The sequence below is a fragment of the Podarcis filfolensis genome, assembly GCF_964270895.1.
Source record: "Podarcis filfolensis genome assembly, chromosome: 8".
NCBI classification, from domain to species: Eukaryota; Metazoa; Chordata; class Lepidosauria; order Squamata; family Lacertidae; genus Podarcis; species Podarcis filfolensis.
Window position 1 is genome coordinate 82065819 of NC_139611.1, and position 15672 is coordinate 82081490.

The window sequence follows — 15672 nt, forward strand, 5'->3', positions numbered from 1 at the left end:
ATTTATGCACCCAGATAGATGTTCAGGATCAGGAAATGGAGCGCATCCTGAGATAAATTTTTATTGATTTTTCCATGTATACTTCTTCTAACAATATATCTTTAACAATTTTTCATATTTCCACCCTCCTCCCCTGGACTTTCCTCATATCCCCATTTTGTTTTATTTCCATATTGTTCACCCTGCGTATTGTTTCCCCAAAAATTTCTCAATACTTATAGTCTTATTTTTTGTTGAATATAGTTGTGATTGTTTACTCAAACCTTGCCAATGATAATAATAATAATAATAAATTTTATTTATATCCCGCCCTCCCCAGCCGAAGCCGGGCTCAGGGCGGCTAACAACAATCAAATAATCAAACAATCAAATAAACCAACATTCTAAAAACATTTCATTATAAAAATTAATTAAAATCAAGTTGATGGCAACCATTAAGCAAAACTCTGTGCAGGTTGCCAGAGGAGGGAGTCAGGCTGCGCCCTGACCAAAGGCCTGGTGGAACAACTCTGTCTTGCAGGCCCTGCGGAAAGATGTCAGGTCCCGCAGGGCCCTAGTCTCTTGTGACAGAGCGTTCCACCAGATTGGAGCCGCAGCCGAGAAGGCCCTGGCTCTAGTTGAGGCCAGCCTAACCTCTCTGAGGCCTGGGACCTTCAGGATGTTTTTATTTGCAGACCGTAGGTTTCTTTGTGGGGCATACCAGGAGAGGCGGTCCCGTAGGTACGAGGGTCCTAGGCCGTATAGGGCTTTAAAGGTTAAAACCAGCACCTTAAACCTGATCCTGTACTCCACCGGGAGCCAGTGCAGCTGGTATAATGAGTGCATTTCTTTATGTTGCCTCTTCATATATGTTATAAATGGTTCCCATTCTCTTTTAAAGTCTTTCTTGTCCTTTTCATGTAATTTTTCTGTTAGTTTTGCCAGTTCTGCATATTCCATGTTTCCCTTGCCACTGTTCTTTCTTTGGTATTTCTTCTGTCTTCCAAGTTTGCGCTAATAAAATTTTGCCGCTGTTGTTGCATTCATAAATAATTTCCAATTTTCTTTTTTTACATCTTGGTCTAAAATTCCTAGAAGGAATGCTTCTGGTTTCTTAACAAAAGTCTTTTAAAACATTTTTTTTCAATTCATTATATATCATTTCCCAATAATTTCTAATCTTTTTGCATTCCCACCACATATGATAGAATGTCCCATCTTTTTCTTTACATTTCCAACAAGTTTTTGATCCCTTTTTATACATTTTGACCACTTTCTCTGGTGTTATATACCATCTATACATCATTTTCATATAATTCTCTTTCTGTAAGATACAATCTGTAAATTTTAGGTTCACCTTCCACATCTTTAGGAAATGCAGCACATCCTAAGCATGTGCACTGAGAAGTCCTATATTGTCCAGCTCAGCTTTAGCAAGGTGGTAGTCTCCTGTATCTTCAGAGTACACCCTAGGACTTCTATCCAGCATGACCATTCCCAGTCACCAGTCTAGATGCTGCATTCTGGATTAGTTGTAATTTCCTTTTTTTAAAAATAAATATTTTTTATTAGATTTTTCCATTAAAAAAAACATTTTTACAAAATCATACATCCATTTTTAACTTAAACCCTTTTTTCGAGAACTTCCCTCAGCTTGTCTGATAATTTTCCGTTTATTTTTTATCCTCGTCTCACATTTCCCAATATTATATTGCACTCAAATACTCTTAATCACATCATATTTTTTAAACAATATTTCTAACAGTAATTTCACAGAGCTTCTTGAAAGCCAACGAACGTTATTTGCTCATCACAGAACTTATTGATATACTCTGTAAATTTCTTCCAGTCGTCGGAGAATCTCTGGTCACGTTGGTTCCTAATTCTCCCCGTCAATCTGTCCATTTCTGCGTATTCCATTGGATTAGTTGTAATTTCCGAGTCATCTTCAAAGGTAGCCCCACGAAGAGCACATTACAGTCCAAGCGGGAGATAACTCATCTCTCTAGTGAGACAGTCTGCAGGCAGGTAGGGTCTCAGCTGGTGTGCCAGATGGAGCTGGTAGACAGCTGCCCTGGACACAGAGTTGACCTGTGCCTCCATGGACAGCTGTGAGTCCAAAATGACTCCCAGGGGCATAATTACCGCATTCAGGACCAGGGAGTCTCCCACATCCATCCACCCCATATCCCCCCAAAACAGTACTTCTGTCTTGTCAGGATTCAGCCTCAATCCGTTAACTGCCATCTATCCTCTAACCACCCTCAGACACTCACGCACATAAATGCTGGAGAGATAGTTATTCAAGTATCCAGGCTTTAAGCAGCACCCTTAAACTGAGCCTGCAGATGACCAGGGAGATGTGTAGGGATGGTGGGACTTGTCAGCAGCCCAGCGTGAACTGATTGTGTACAGCCCACCACTTTCCACACTATCTTCAAAGTAGCCTTCCAAGCAAATCAGTGCCCAATCATAGACACTCACGCTATGTATTTTTTTGACAGCTGCTGAAGTTCGCCAGCCACAAAGATGAGTGATCCAGAGCACCAAGCACTGATGAGGGACCATCCAGGTGTGCCTTTATTATTACATCAGTTTTCCCTCTCAGCTGCCAGACCCAGAGGAATGGGTCCCGGAATGGGTCCCGGAATGTCCCGGAATGCCGTTGCCTACAAATCGTCCTACTGCATTTTGGTGCAGAATGGGTGGAACTGAGCAGGGGGCCACATCTGCCCATTCCGCTCCCCTCTTGGCATCTTCAAATCTTTATGCTGTCTGTGCAAAAGTGGTCAATGGTGCACTCTTTGATCACCTTTGTTGATTTTGCTTCTCTTTCACTGATAGCAGAAATGTCATGGTTTACTGTCGCAGCCCAGGTGCTTTCAGGGGTAAATGTGTCATTAAGTCAGCCTTCTGCCAGTCCACTGTTTGGTCACCATGATGGGCCGTTCCTCATTAAATAGCAGTTAGGGGCTATTACAAATCATGGCTTCATGTGGCTGGGGATGGATGTGTCCTGGTTTGGTAAAGTTTCTTTTTTGAGAGCCAGTGTGATGTAGTGGTTAAGAGCGGTAGTCTCATAATGTGGGGAACCGGGTTCGTGTCTCCGCTCCTCCACATGCAGCTGCTGGGTGACCTTGGGCCAGTCACACTTCTGTGAAGTCTCTCAGCCCCACTCACCTCACAGAGTGTTTGTTGTGGGGGAGGAAGGGAAAGGAGAATGTTAGCCGCTTTGAGACTCCTTAAAGGGAGTGAAAGGCGGGATATCAAACCCAAACTCTTCTTCTCTTCTTCTTCTTCTTTTGCACTGAATCTACTGCTAGCAATTTGAGTTTTGTTAGCGAGGATATATGGCGGACTTGACTTTTGGAGTTTTCCAGCCCTATGTTAGGCCATTTAAGGGCCCACATTGGTTATAGTTCCACCTGACATGCATCTCACAGTGTTTATTGGTGTCTACAGCAGACATGTCCAAAGTCCGTTTCGGGGGCGTAATCTGGCCCGCCGGTCAGTTTATTTCCTTATTTAAAAACCTCAACAACTCCAACCCAATTTTTCAATCCCAAAAATACTCAACAACTTGGGTTGGCCCTTTGGTCAGCCCCCACGGCCCTTCACTTCATCAAATCTGGCCCTCTTTGAAAAAAGTTTGGACACCACTGGTCTACAGCATGGTCCTTTGGGTCAGTCAGAGGGCGTACAAAACTGCTCACTGAATGTAGTTCAGTCTCAGTCACTGCGCTTCAGTGCATTGGATGGGCAGGCATTGTATGAGGTGGGATTGCCTCCTGCCCACATTGTTTGACCCTGCGCTTCTGCACCATCCTTTTCAGATCCTGGTCGTTCATGTGGGTACCACAATTTGAGGTTGCTAAAGGGCAAAGCCCTTGTCACCCAAGCCTGCCTTGAACTCCTCTTTATTTCATGCCTATGGTTGCCATGGGATGCGGGTGGCGCTGTGGGTTAAACCACAGAGCCTAGGACTTGCTGATCAGAAGGTGAGCGGTTGGAATCCCCGCGACGGTGTGAGCTCCTGTTGCTCAGTCCCTGCTCCTGCCAACCTAGCAGTTCAAAAGCAAGTACCTTCCCTCCGGCGGGAAGGTAAACGGCGTTTCCGTGAGCTGCTCTGGTTTGCCAGAAGCGGCTTAGTCATGCTGGCCACATGACCCGGAAGCTGTATGCTGGCTCCCTCGGCCAGTAAAGCAAGATGAGCGCTGCAACCCCAGAGTCGGTCACGACTGGACCTAATGGTCCCTTTACCTTTTTATGGTTGCCATAGGATGTGCCTACTTAAACTCCCTTTGTTGCTGCAACTAGTAACCACCTGGTTTTTAAGATACCGTAATAATTTTTTTGCTTTCTTTTTTCCTGTAAAATGGGTTATAATTGTACAGTTGAAACCCATGAAGCCGTTTACTGCAAAGCCCTGGCAAAGTCTCTGCAAAATATCGACCCACCAGTGACAATGGGATTCTACGCACCATGGGGGAGAAGCAAAAGAAGGCTCCTAGATGAAATTGAAAGTAAGTACCATTGACTCGGAAAAGAATAATCAAAGCTGTATTTAAATATCCCAGAGAGGGATGCAGAAGGTAAGGGGTATGAAGTTAATTGGCAAGGTATGGGATCTTTCTTGCAAAGAAATCCTGCATCAGGGAAGCTCAGTGGCTAAGGGCCAGGAGAACGGCAGATTAAGTACTCAACACACAATTATTATTTTTAAGGCATACTTCTAGTAATTTGTTTATAATAATGTGTTTACCCTATTTTTCCTCCATGGAGCTCGCCTTGTATCAAAACAAACCTGTGAGATGGCTTGGGCTGAGAAGCAGTGATTGGCCCAGTGAGCTTCATGGCTGACCTATGATTTGCACTTTCTTCTCACAGGTCCCAGTCCAACAAACTAACTACTAACTCCACATTCTTTTACATTGCTGTGTCTCCATACCCACACCAAACTGGTATCCGGAGTTTTGTGATGCCCTGCTAAAGCACATAGTCTAGATACAGACCAAATAAAAGGACAGCTTAAAGAGGAAGTGGTCTCCTGTTCCAAACCAGCTTGTGAGCCAGTAGATTTCTATTATTAAGGATCAATCTCCAGCATCTCCAGTTAGGGCTGGGAATATCCCCTGCCAGAGAACCACTGGGGAGCTAATGACTGTCAGTGCAGGTAGATACGGAGCTATATATCCAGAATGCGGCAGCTAGACTGGTGACTGGGAGCGGCCGCCGGGACCACATAACACTGGTCTTGAAAGACCTACATTGGCTCCCAGTACGTTTCCGAGCACAATTCAAAGTGTTGGTGTTGACCTAAATGGCCTTGGTCCAGTATACCTGAAGGACCGTCTCCACCTCCATTGTTCTTCCTAGATGCTGAGGTCCAGCACCAAGGGCCTTTGGGCAGTTCCTTCATTGTGAGAAGCAAAGCTACAGGGAACCAGGCAGAGGGCTTTCTCGGTAGTGGTGCCCGCCCTGTGGAACGCCCTCCCGTCAGATGTCAAAGAGACAAACAACTACCTGACATTTAGAAGACATCTGAAGGCAGCCCTGTTCAGGGAAGCTTTTAGTGTGTGACATTTTAATGTATTTTTAATCTTTGTTGGAAGCCGCCCAGAGTGGCTGGGGAAACCCAGCCAAATGGGCGGGGTACAAATAAATTATTATTATTATTATTATTATTATTATTATTATTATTATTATTACTACTACTACTACTACTACTACTACTACTACTACTATATAGACCAATGGTCTGATTCAGTATAAGGCAGTTTCCTATGTTCCTAAGTGATGACCAGAAAATGACCGACCCCCCCCACCAGCTGTGGACTGCAGCAGACTCACCCCACGTGTGATGATGAGTACAGATTGGTACAAATGTTGTGCTTCCCACTTTCTTTTATAGGCCACATGCCCACAGATGGGGAGAAAAGTGGGGGAAAGTATTCCCTGCTTTCACTCATTTGGCGTATGATTTTTTGTTACCCTGCTTCCGGTTCTGAAGAACTCAAAGGTACGCGGTACATCTTCATCCATTTCGATGCCTGGGAGTATGTAGGATGTGACCACATCTGGGCTGGCCTTCTTACAGCGCTGCTTGACGGAATCGAAGGGAAGAACAAAGCACTTTTTACAACTTTTATGATCCTTGATGGGCAATCTCTGAAAAAAACAAAGAGAAAGAAATGGGTTTTTAAAGGATGGGGGAAGCTCTTCATTCCTGTTATAACAGGTTTGAGTCTTCTTTTAACAGCAGCTAGCATGTTGATAAAGGAAGGTAAATTCGATTCGCGCTATGGATCCACTGCTTTAGTAGGGGCTATTCTGTTTATCACTCCTTTCATACATGTAATGACCAAGTTCTACTTCACACTGAAAAAGAAGCTTCAGACAGAAATTGACAGAAACACCCTCAGTGCCAAGCTGGGCTTCATGCATTTTGTGAAAGAATTAGTGGGAACCCTAGCTAATTTCCTCCAGTTCCTGGGATGGATAGAGAAGCGAGAGATCCGGGTAGTCCTGAAGATCATCAATTTGGACAGATGCACTCAGGACAAAGTGGTGGGTGTTCTTGATGCCATAAACATACTTCTTTCCAACAAAGATGCCCCATTTATCTCCATCTTGGCTGCCGATCCAAGCATCCTTGTGGAATGTATTCAAAGAGAAAAGAAACACACGAATGGCTACTTGTACTTAGACCGAATTGTGTCCTTGCCCTTCTCCCTGCCGCAGATGACTCCCAAGGACAAATTAAGGCTGGTCAATGAGATTCTGAAGGTGGATTATCATGCGTGCTCTTACGAGGAAAGCAACATCAAGATCACGGTGGTAGGCTTAGAAGACCCCAGCTGTAGCGAAAAGTTAATTATCTGTAAGCACTTGATGAATAACGAATACATCCCAGGGAATTCTGCGCAACTGAAGAGGGTGGTGAACACAGTCCTGACCATCTTGTCCATCACCAAGCTGGAATCAGAGGCTCCCTGGAAATTTGAGGAAAGAATCAGCATTGAAGAACTGATAGACTGGGTTGTTCTTTCCAACTGCTGGCCTTGCCGCCTGAGCTGGATTTTGCAATGTGAGGAAAATGCCAGACAGCAAAGAAAGCTTGAGGAAAACCAGAAGGAGGAAGCAGATAGAAAAGACGGAAGCCGACTATGGAGGGAAGAAGAGGGAGATGGCAAAACATTACTGGAGATTTACAATGACAATGAGCCAGCACTGGCTAAGATTAAGAATGATATCCAAAAACTTCTGGAACTGGATGGCGATCCTGATCTTTTCAGAAACTTCTTGGCCACCAGGTCCCAGATCACAGCAAAGTGGGCGAGATATTTGGCAAATTTCCTGGTCAGTTTGGATTTCTCTTTGAAAAGGCCATTTGAGTTGCTACGGGGCCTGAACAGCATAACAGCAGAGGAAGAAACAAGTCACCATCCATTGAGTGTCACAACAAGAAATCAAAATCCCAACAGTTTGAAAACACATATGCTTAGCAGCCAAGACAGTCCTCCTAAGCTGTGCTAGACAGACCAGTGGAAGTTGTATCTAGATGGCACTAGGCTGAGCTAAGTGATTTGATCTTTGCCTCTTATAATTACTGTATATCCACAATTACTAGGGGGTTACCACAGTTCACAAATAGAGCCAAAATTGCATATTGTGGGATTACCAAAGCCATTTTCCCCCCAGAATCCTGCCCTCTTTCGACCCACTTTTTAAATTTATTTTTTGCCAGACTGTAAAGCTGAATATACATAAATTAAATGTGCGTAAGTTGTGGGCTTCCTGTACTCAAGAGAGTACAGGAACAAAACACTAAATTACCTCAAAGCCACCAATATCCATGAACCGCAAACATAACCTCAACTAATACTAGTTTGCCATTTGGTAGAAACATTTAACAGCTTTGGAACAATCCTGGTTTGCCAGTTAGGACGCGATGTCTGCTCTCCTAGCATTTCTTCCCAAAAGCACCTTTTGCTCTGTATCTTACAGAAGAGACTCAAAGCAGGATTGGAAGGGAGGAGAAACCCACCCCAAAACAGGCTGGATGTTGAAGCCTGGAGGTCTGCATATGGACTCAGTGTGAAGAGGGAGACTGCTGACTAGGTCAGGTATTAGGTTATAACTAGGATTTTGGGGGAAGCAGCAGAGGTAGATACCTATTTCTGAAAGCATTAGGCTTTGAACCTGTGGCCTTCTAGATGCTTTTGGACTCCCAACCTCCAGGAGTCTATTTCAGAGCTTTCCAAACTTTTCAGGTTGGTAACACGCTTTTTAGACATGCATCATTTTGCAACACAGTAATTCAGTTTTACTAGCAAACCAGAGGTTAAACTAACCCCTTTCCAGCCCCGGGAGGAACGTGGGGAACGTTCACATGACACACCTACACACTGTGGCCGACACACTGATGTGTCGCAACACACAGTTTGGAAAGATCTGGTCTACTTTAATATTTAACTTATTTTATCTTTTATTGTTATGCTGCTATCTGTTTCTTGAGATTGTATTGTTGCTATTATTCTGCATTTTTATCTTTCATTGATTTATTTAAGGTTTTTATTAACACTTTTCAGGCAATCCTCAGTGTAGCTTACATAAAAAACTCGTGTCAATAAAAATGTATCTTTATGTATCATTCTTTAATAATAACAATAGTATTTCAGAGTTCAAAGCATTTCTTTATTGTCTTGGTTCCTCCTTGCAAAGGTTGGCTGATATTTGTGTTTCTATTTATTCCAATTATTCATTAAATTTCTATCCTACCATTCCTCCCAAAGGCCCTAGGGTGACAAACAACAAAGCTGCAAAACTATAAAAATAAAAATATTTAAAACATCAATAACAGCTAAAAGCATGTTAAATATACTAAGAATTGGGTAAAACAGAATCCTGGCTCAAGATGCTACTTTATATCGGGCTGGTGGGAAATGGTGAGGTATGAACCAAACTTCTTCTCAAGTAAACCTATAATTCTATAATCCATTCAAATATATTCAGGGATATATGTTTAAGGATGGAAACGAGAGTGAGCGAAAGCAGGGGAAATATATCTTGGGAATACTTGATTTGATGTGAGGCAGTTGATTTGCTGTGGGCTGGAATATTATGCTGTTTGCTTTCACCTATGCCCAATTTGTATTTTTGTAAATATATCCAAATATTACCAACTGCCATCAGTCTCCAGTGATTTATCCTTCCTGTTGGAGCTGAACCCAGAAAAACACCGCCCCTGACATTTATTGCTATTTGGAGTGCGGAACCTATAACACCAATGTGTGAAACCAAAAAACTACAGGAACCGAAAAAAGAAAAAAGAAAGAATGTGGAGGATGTCCTACATTCTATTTTGCACTATACTTAATAAAGATATGCCAATCCCACCAACATGGGTTTTTTTTGTTTCATTCCCCTTGATATTTTTAGTTTAGTAGTTAATTTTTCTATCAGCACCAATTGCCAGTCTTTTTAATACCATGTGGTCAATGTCACAACCTATATACCGTACTTTTCCGTGTATAAGACTAGTGTTTTGTTTTGTTTTTACTTTAAAAGAAGGTCAAAAATCTGGGGGCATCTTATACACGGATAGTGCATATGCTCATTTTCTAAATTTGGGGTCCCCAAAAGCAGGGGGCGTCTTATACATGGGGGCGTCTTATACACAGAAAAATACAGCAAATTTCAAATAAATTTCAGTATGCAGCTATTACAAGCCATGATGCTAATAAAAGCTGGCCAATAAGATGCTTAAATTGCAGGTGCATATTGTCCCCTATGTAAAGTTTAAATAAAGCCTCCATATATATTTTCTTTCACAATGAACTCATTTAGTTAACAGAGTCTATGTGGGGTGTGAATCATCTCTCCACAGCAGCACTTTAAGCATGGCGTGGTCAGATGCCTCCTTGGACCTCTCTCTGCTATTTCCACCCTAGACACCAGACTGGAGGAAATCAGTATAAAATAGATTCTTGTGTGAACAGCATGCCTAGGAGAGGAAAATGTGTGATTATGCTCTCCATGCTGTAGGTGGCGCCAGGTGTCCACTAAAGCATGTTCCTTGAAATGTTTAAGCCCAGTAAAAGGTAAAGCGGCTGCTTGTCCACCAGGTTTCTCTTACGCACAGCAACCCAGGCCTTGTGGGTGGGAAGGGGGGGTTGCATTGATTTTTAGGAAGTCATTAGTTTGCACCAGGCGTCCTATTGGGAAGACCCAGTTCTCTGAGTGCATGTTCTGGAAGTTGGGCAATACGGGCAGTATAGGATTCCTTTTGGTGTACTGACCTCCCCACTGCACCAAGGATTCCCTGCCCGAGCTGCTTCAGGTCGTGGTGGATGTTCTCCTGGAGACATGTAGTTTTGGTTGTCCTAGGGGATTTTAACATCCATGCCGACGCGACCTTACAAGGGGCCGCTTGGTACTTCGTGGAAAGCATGGCCTCCATGGGGCTGCCCCTGAATAAGTCTGGCCCAACTCATAGCCGCAGACATGCCTTGGGCCCGGTGTTCACCTCTATGGATGTTGGTGATCTGACACTAAGTAAAAGCGAAACTAAAGAAGTGCCATGGTCAGATCACTTCCTGGTGCAACTGGACTTCTCCACAACCTTTCCCCTCTGCAGGGAGGTGGGACCGATTCGGATGGTCCACCCTCGCCACTTAATGGAGCCAAATGGTTTCCAGAGAGTGGTAGGGGATGTTTTATCCCATGTTGATGGCCTTTCAGCTGATTCCCTGGTGGCCTGCTGGAATGGGGAGTGTTCTCGAAGCTACCAGCATGAGTTTGACCAAACTGCGGGAGGCAGTGGAAGACAGGAGTGCCTGGCGTGCTCTGGTCCATGGGGTCACGAAGAGTCGGACACGACTAAATGACTAAACAACAACATTGACTGTTTGGCTCTGAAGCGCCCTCTCTGATTGCATGGAGCCCGGATAGCCCCGTGGTTTTCCACAGATCTAAGGGCAATGAAACAATTGCTGAGAAGGCTAGAGCGCCAGTGGCGGATAACTCATTCTGAAGCTGACCGGACATGGGTTAAAGCTCAATGTCGAGCCTACCAAGTAGTGGTAGTGACGGCAAAAAAGACTTTCTTCATCGCCTCTATTGCATCTGCAGAAAACAGCACCAGGAGACTCTTTCAGGGGATTCGCAATTTAGTGGAACCACATGATCTCCTGCAATGATTTTGCAAAGTTTTTTTGCAGATAAAGTCGCTCAGAATTGGGAAGAGGTAGACTCCACTGTGGGAGCAGGGCTGGGGCAGGAGAGTGCTAGAGTCCTGTCTAGTCAAGTTGCGTGGGGTCAATTCCAATCTGTTACATCCGAGGATGTGGACAGGCTGCTTGGACGAGTGAAACCAACCACCTATCTCCTTGATCCTTGCCCATCCTGGCTTATAAAAGCTTAAAGGCTGTCAAATGGCTGTTGACCTGAATTAGGGTTGTAAATTGAAGCACAGGTGACCCTGCAATAATTCTTTAAAAAAGATGAGACAACTGCCATCATCTGCTGGAGCCCCATGCCTCCTAGTGATTTGGATGAACCTGGAGAGGTGAATTGCACACTGTGCCCTTGATGTTTAAGCAAACAATTGGGGGGCCTCTTTATGGTGGGTTTCTTGTAAGTACAAGCACACCCGTTTTCTCCCTTTTTATAGCATTTAAAACTTTTGTTGTTGTTTAGTTGTGTCCGACTCTTCGTGACTCCATGGACCAGAGCACGCCAGGCACTCCTGTCTTCCACTGCCTCCCGCAGTTTGGTCAAACTCATGCTGGTAGCTTCGAGAACACTGTCCAACCATCTCGTCCTCTGTCATCCCCTTCTCCTTGTGCCCTCCATCTTTCCCAACATCAGGGTCTTTTCCAGGGAGTCTTCTCTTCTCATGAGGTGGCCAAAGTCTTGGAGCTTCAGCTTCAGGATCTCTCCTTTCAGTGAGCACTTAGAGCTGATTTCCTTAAGAAATTAAAGGAAAAGAAATTTCCTTTAAAACTTTACATCATTCAAAATAGTGCCCCAACCCCACAAACGTAGAGTTGACTATTTCAAATCAGTACCCACCCCACCATATTTGCCTCATATCAGATGGTAGCAACCTTAGCAAAGAGACTGTATATATCACAGAACTGTGCTTTCTGAATCAAAACCAAAACCAAACAATAGACTTTAAACTTTAATAACCCTCCCCCCCACAAAAAAATAGGCCATTGGGCAATAACTTAATTGAGACCGTCAAAAATGTTGCAAAATGATGTGCAAGGTTTTGAGTTCTTTAAAACTCTTCATCAGGGTTGATGGTACCCAAACAGGGTTGGAAGGGATCAGACCCACCCTCCCCCACCCCCAGAAACAACTAGGCTGGATGTTGAACTCTTGAGGTCTGGATATAGACTCAATTTGAAGATGGAGATTGCAGATTAGATCAGGTAGCAGCTTATACCTGCCATAAAAGCAGCAATGGCTGACTCCCATATTTCAAAACGTTAAGCCTTGCTGTTACCCAGATCTGTCTCACGTATTAAGCCAGGTTTGGGGAAACTGTGCCCCCCCCCCAGATGCTGTTAGACTCTCAACCCCCAAGAGTCCACAGGCAGCACAATGAATGGTCAAGGATGATGGGAGCTGTCATCCAGCAACAGGGTCACAGGCGCCTCATCCCTGCCTTAAATGAAACACATCTCCTTTAGGCAGAAAGCAGTTGTAAAGACGAGAACAGATGTCTACATCACCAAAGCCAGTAATTAGATTTAGGTGGTGTATGGAGGGTGAAACAGTCAATTGCAGCCAAATTGTATAGTGTTACTTAGTGATTGTTAGCTAAAGAACACAGTCCATCTTACCGTGGGATCCAGTTTAGAATAGAGATGATGATGATGATGATGATAATAATAATAATATTTTTTTATTTATACCCTGCCCTTCCCGGTTCAGAAAACCAGGCTCAGGGTGGCTAACAACAAATTTAAAACACTTAATTGTAATACAACATAGAAGCAACATAAAATACAGTAGAAAGCATGAATAACAATAAAATTCAAAGTTCAAAAATCAATTTGGGGGAAATCCATCCAATAAACATTAGATTGGACTAGCTGGCTGAATTAGTCCTACTTGGGCCAGCGAGGAGGCCCGGAGAGAATTAGTTGTGGGGTCCCAGAGTGGGTCATCTTCATAAAAGGGGAGGGGGAAGGAAGAGAAGAGAAGGGAAATAAAAGATCAGGCTGAATTCAAATTAAAGGCCAGGCAGGATAGCTCTGTCTTACAGGCCCAGAGAAAGGAGATTAAATCCTGTAGGGCCCTAGTCTCATGGGACAGAGCGTTCCACCAGGTCGGAGCCATCACTGAAAAGGCCCTGGCCCTGGTGGAGGATGCAGAACCTGTGGCCCTCCAGATGTTGTACCACAACTTCCATCACCCCATACTATTTCGGTATTCAATAAATAATAATAGAAACACAGATATTGGTCAGTCTCACAGGGGTGTTTCTAAGGAAGAACCAAGGCAATAAATGAAGTGCTTTGAACACTGAAACGCTACTGTTGTTATGAAATAAAAAGATGATTATCAGCCTGCCTTACAGGGTTATTTGCCAGGATGAGTCAAGAAAAATGCGTAATAGCTTGCCTGAGCCACAGCTGCTTCATCTAGCTCCTTCCTCTCTGCTCCTGGAGACCAACAAGACCTCTGATGAAGGGAGTGAGGAGTACGCAGCTGGGTGGGCAACTGACCACCCACGTGCCAGCAAATGTGGGAGTGAGGTGGGATGAAAGGCAGAGGGAACAGCCACAGTAACCTAACTAGAATTAGAATTTTATAGGAAGGAGTTGTTTGTTCCTATACTTTATATGCCGCCCTTCAGTGCAAGTATTTCCAGGGTGGATTACAGCAAAAAAGATTACAGATTACAGCAAAAAAGGGGGGAAGAGCTGCCCATCATCTCCCAGTGGTCCAGCTGGGGTGTTACCCCTCTTGCACTGCCCCCACAGGACTACTCAAGAACCATCTTGCACTAAGTAGGCCAGTGGTGGGGAGATGCAGCTGTACACAATTTTTATTATTATTATTCTCTTGGAGCTTGGTTCAATCGCTTTATTACATAATTTTTATTGATACTTGTCAGAGTGGTTGTCGGGAGCAAGTCAGCAATAACTCGCACAGTGTCAGTGAAGCTAACTCTCTTTATTCAAAAAACAAAACAGCTCAGGAGGCCAGGCCCAGTGAGCACAGCAACTCTTCCCAGTAGATCTTGCCACAATGAGACAGTTGTGAGGACTGACGAGCCCCGCCTTCCCACAGCTCTCTAAGTCTCCTGCTCTCTCAGGTCCTTCCCAAGCAAACTGAGACTCTGACACCTTGTCTGTCTTTGCTCCTCCCTCTTCATACCTCTCCTGGTTTTGGGAGACCAGGGAGGAGGGCAGCTGGTTGCAGAAATGGGGGAGACCCCCTGGCTCCTTCACCAGTCTGACTCATCTCTGCCTCTTGGCCTCTTCTCCTCTCCAGCCTCTGCTTCTGAACTGCTCTCTGCCACAGACTCTTCCTGCTCACTAAATGCTGTTGCCTCTCCAGGATCCAACACTACTCCTTCCAGTCTGCTCCCTCTTCTCCCTCTCATTGTCATCCCACCCCACCCTGGCTCTGACCCTTCCTCCTTTGGGGATTCCCCAGCTGCTGCCTCTCACCACTCCTCTGCATCCAGCCAGTCCATAACAATCTTTAAGACTTTTGTGTAAACCACTCCTAGGTTTAAGGGCTCCTGAGACAATTTACAAACCTGGTCCTTCAAGGAAGTGTAATCCCTTGCAGAACAGGATGTGTATCTAGTTTCTGGATAGGAGAACGATTCACCCAAATCACTTCCGTCTCATCAGGATTCAGCCTCATTTTACTGGCTCCCATCCAGTTCATCACTGCCTCCTTCTGATGGAATGGAGAGATAAGAGCTGCGTGTCTTCAGCATACAGTTGACACCACACTCCAAATCCCCAAACAACTGCTCCCAATGGTTTCATATAGATGTTAAATTGAAAGGAGACATAATGGACCCTCCGGGACTCCACAGTCCAAAAGCCATGAAGCCAAGCAACAATCGCCTAGTACTACTTCCTGGTACTAACCCTGCAGGTAGGAATGAAACCATTGCAGTACAGTACCTTCAGGGTTGCATTCCCTTTGTCTCTCTCCCAAGAGAGGTCATCAGTCAGAGTGACCAAGACTGATTTGCTGCCAGAACTAGGTCTGAAACCAGACTGGGATGGAGCTAGATAATCAACTTCCTACAGGCATACCTGCGGCTGGGCGGCCACCAACCTCTTGATCATCTTGCTGAGGAAAGGAATATTAGAGAGCGGACAGTAGTTCTCAAAAACCTCTGGAGGCTGGGAAGACCCTCTTCAAAGTGGTAGCTACGGCCTCACTGTGCAAGGATCCTGTTCACACCTATAATTCCCTGATGCTCCAGAGACTTTCAATAAACCTGAAACCATTGTGGCATCAAGTTCAGCATGGGTTCAGATGATTTTACCCTAAAAGTGATTCACAGGTCTCTCCCAGCAGGCTATTGACTGTCAATGATACCACACCGATCTGGACCAGCCGGTTTACCACTCTAAACAGCTCTGCTGGGAATTCATACACACACATTCTCAGCATTGGAATTTCATTCTTGTGCCAAGTCTTCAT

The 15672-nt window shown here is 44.5% G+C and overlaps 1 protein-coding gene and 1 long non-coding RNA gene across 4 annotated transcripts in view; one reads left to right on the forward strand and one right to left on the reverse strand.

Annotated features, from left to right (window-relative positions):
* Positions 1 to 15672, reverse strand: part of LOC310769156 — a 55173-nt gene that overhangs the window by 27250 nt on the left and 12251 nt on the right. For all 3 annotated transcript variants that reach the window (XR_014551454.1, XR_014551455.1, XR_014551456.1), the window contains exon 5: positions 5971 to 6145. This is a non-coding gene — a long non-coding RNA (uncharacterized lncRNA). The remainder of the gene's footprint in view (positions 1 to 5970; positions 6146 to 15672) is intronic.
* On the forward strand, positions 2233 to 11888 carry LOC310768694 (NTPase KAP family P-loop domain-containing protein 1-like). Its single transcript, XM_083627339.1, has 3 exons — positions 2233 to 2551; positions 4374 to 4502; positions 5891 to 11888. Exons 1-3 carry the CDS (start codon positions 2509 to 2511, stop codon positions 7513 to 7515), a joined length of 1797 nt encoding a protein of 598 aa, XP_083483465.1. The 5' UTR covers positions 2233 to 2508; the 3' UTR covers positions 7516 to 11888.

Coding starts and splice junctions, on each gene's coding strand:
- LOC310768694 (XM_083627339.1), top strand. CDS start 2,509: ATGAGTGATCCAGAGCACCAAGCACTGATGAGGGACCATCCAG. Junction 2,552..4,373: donor ACTGATGAGGGACCATCCAG/GTGTGCCTTTAT, acceptor ATAATTGTACAG/TTGAAACCCATGAAGCCGTT. Junction 4,503..5,890: donor GCTCCTAGATGAAATTGAAA/GTAAGTACCATT, acceptor TTTCTTTTATAG/GCCACATGCCCACAGATGGG.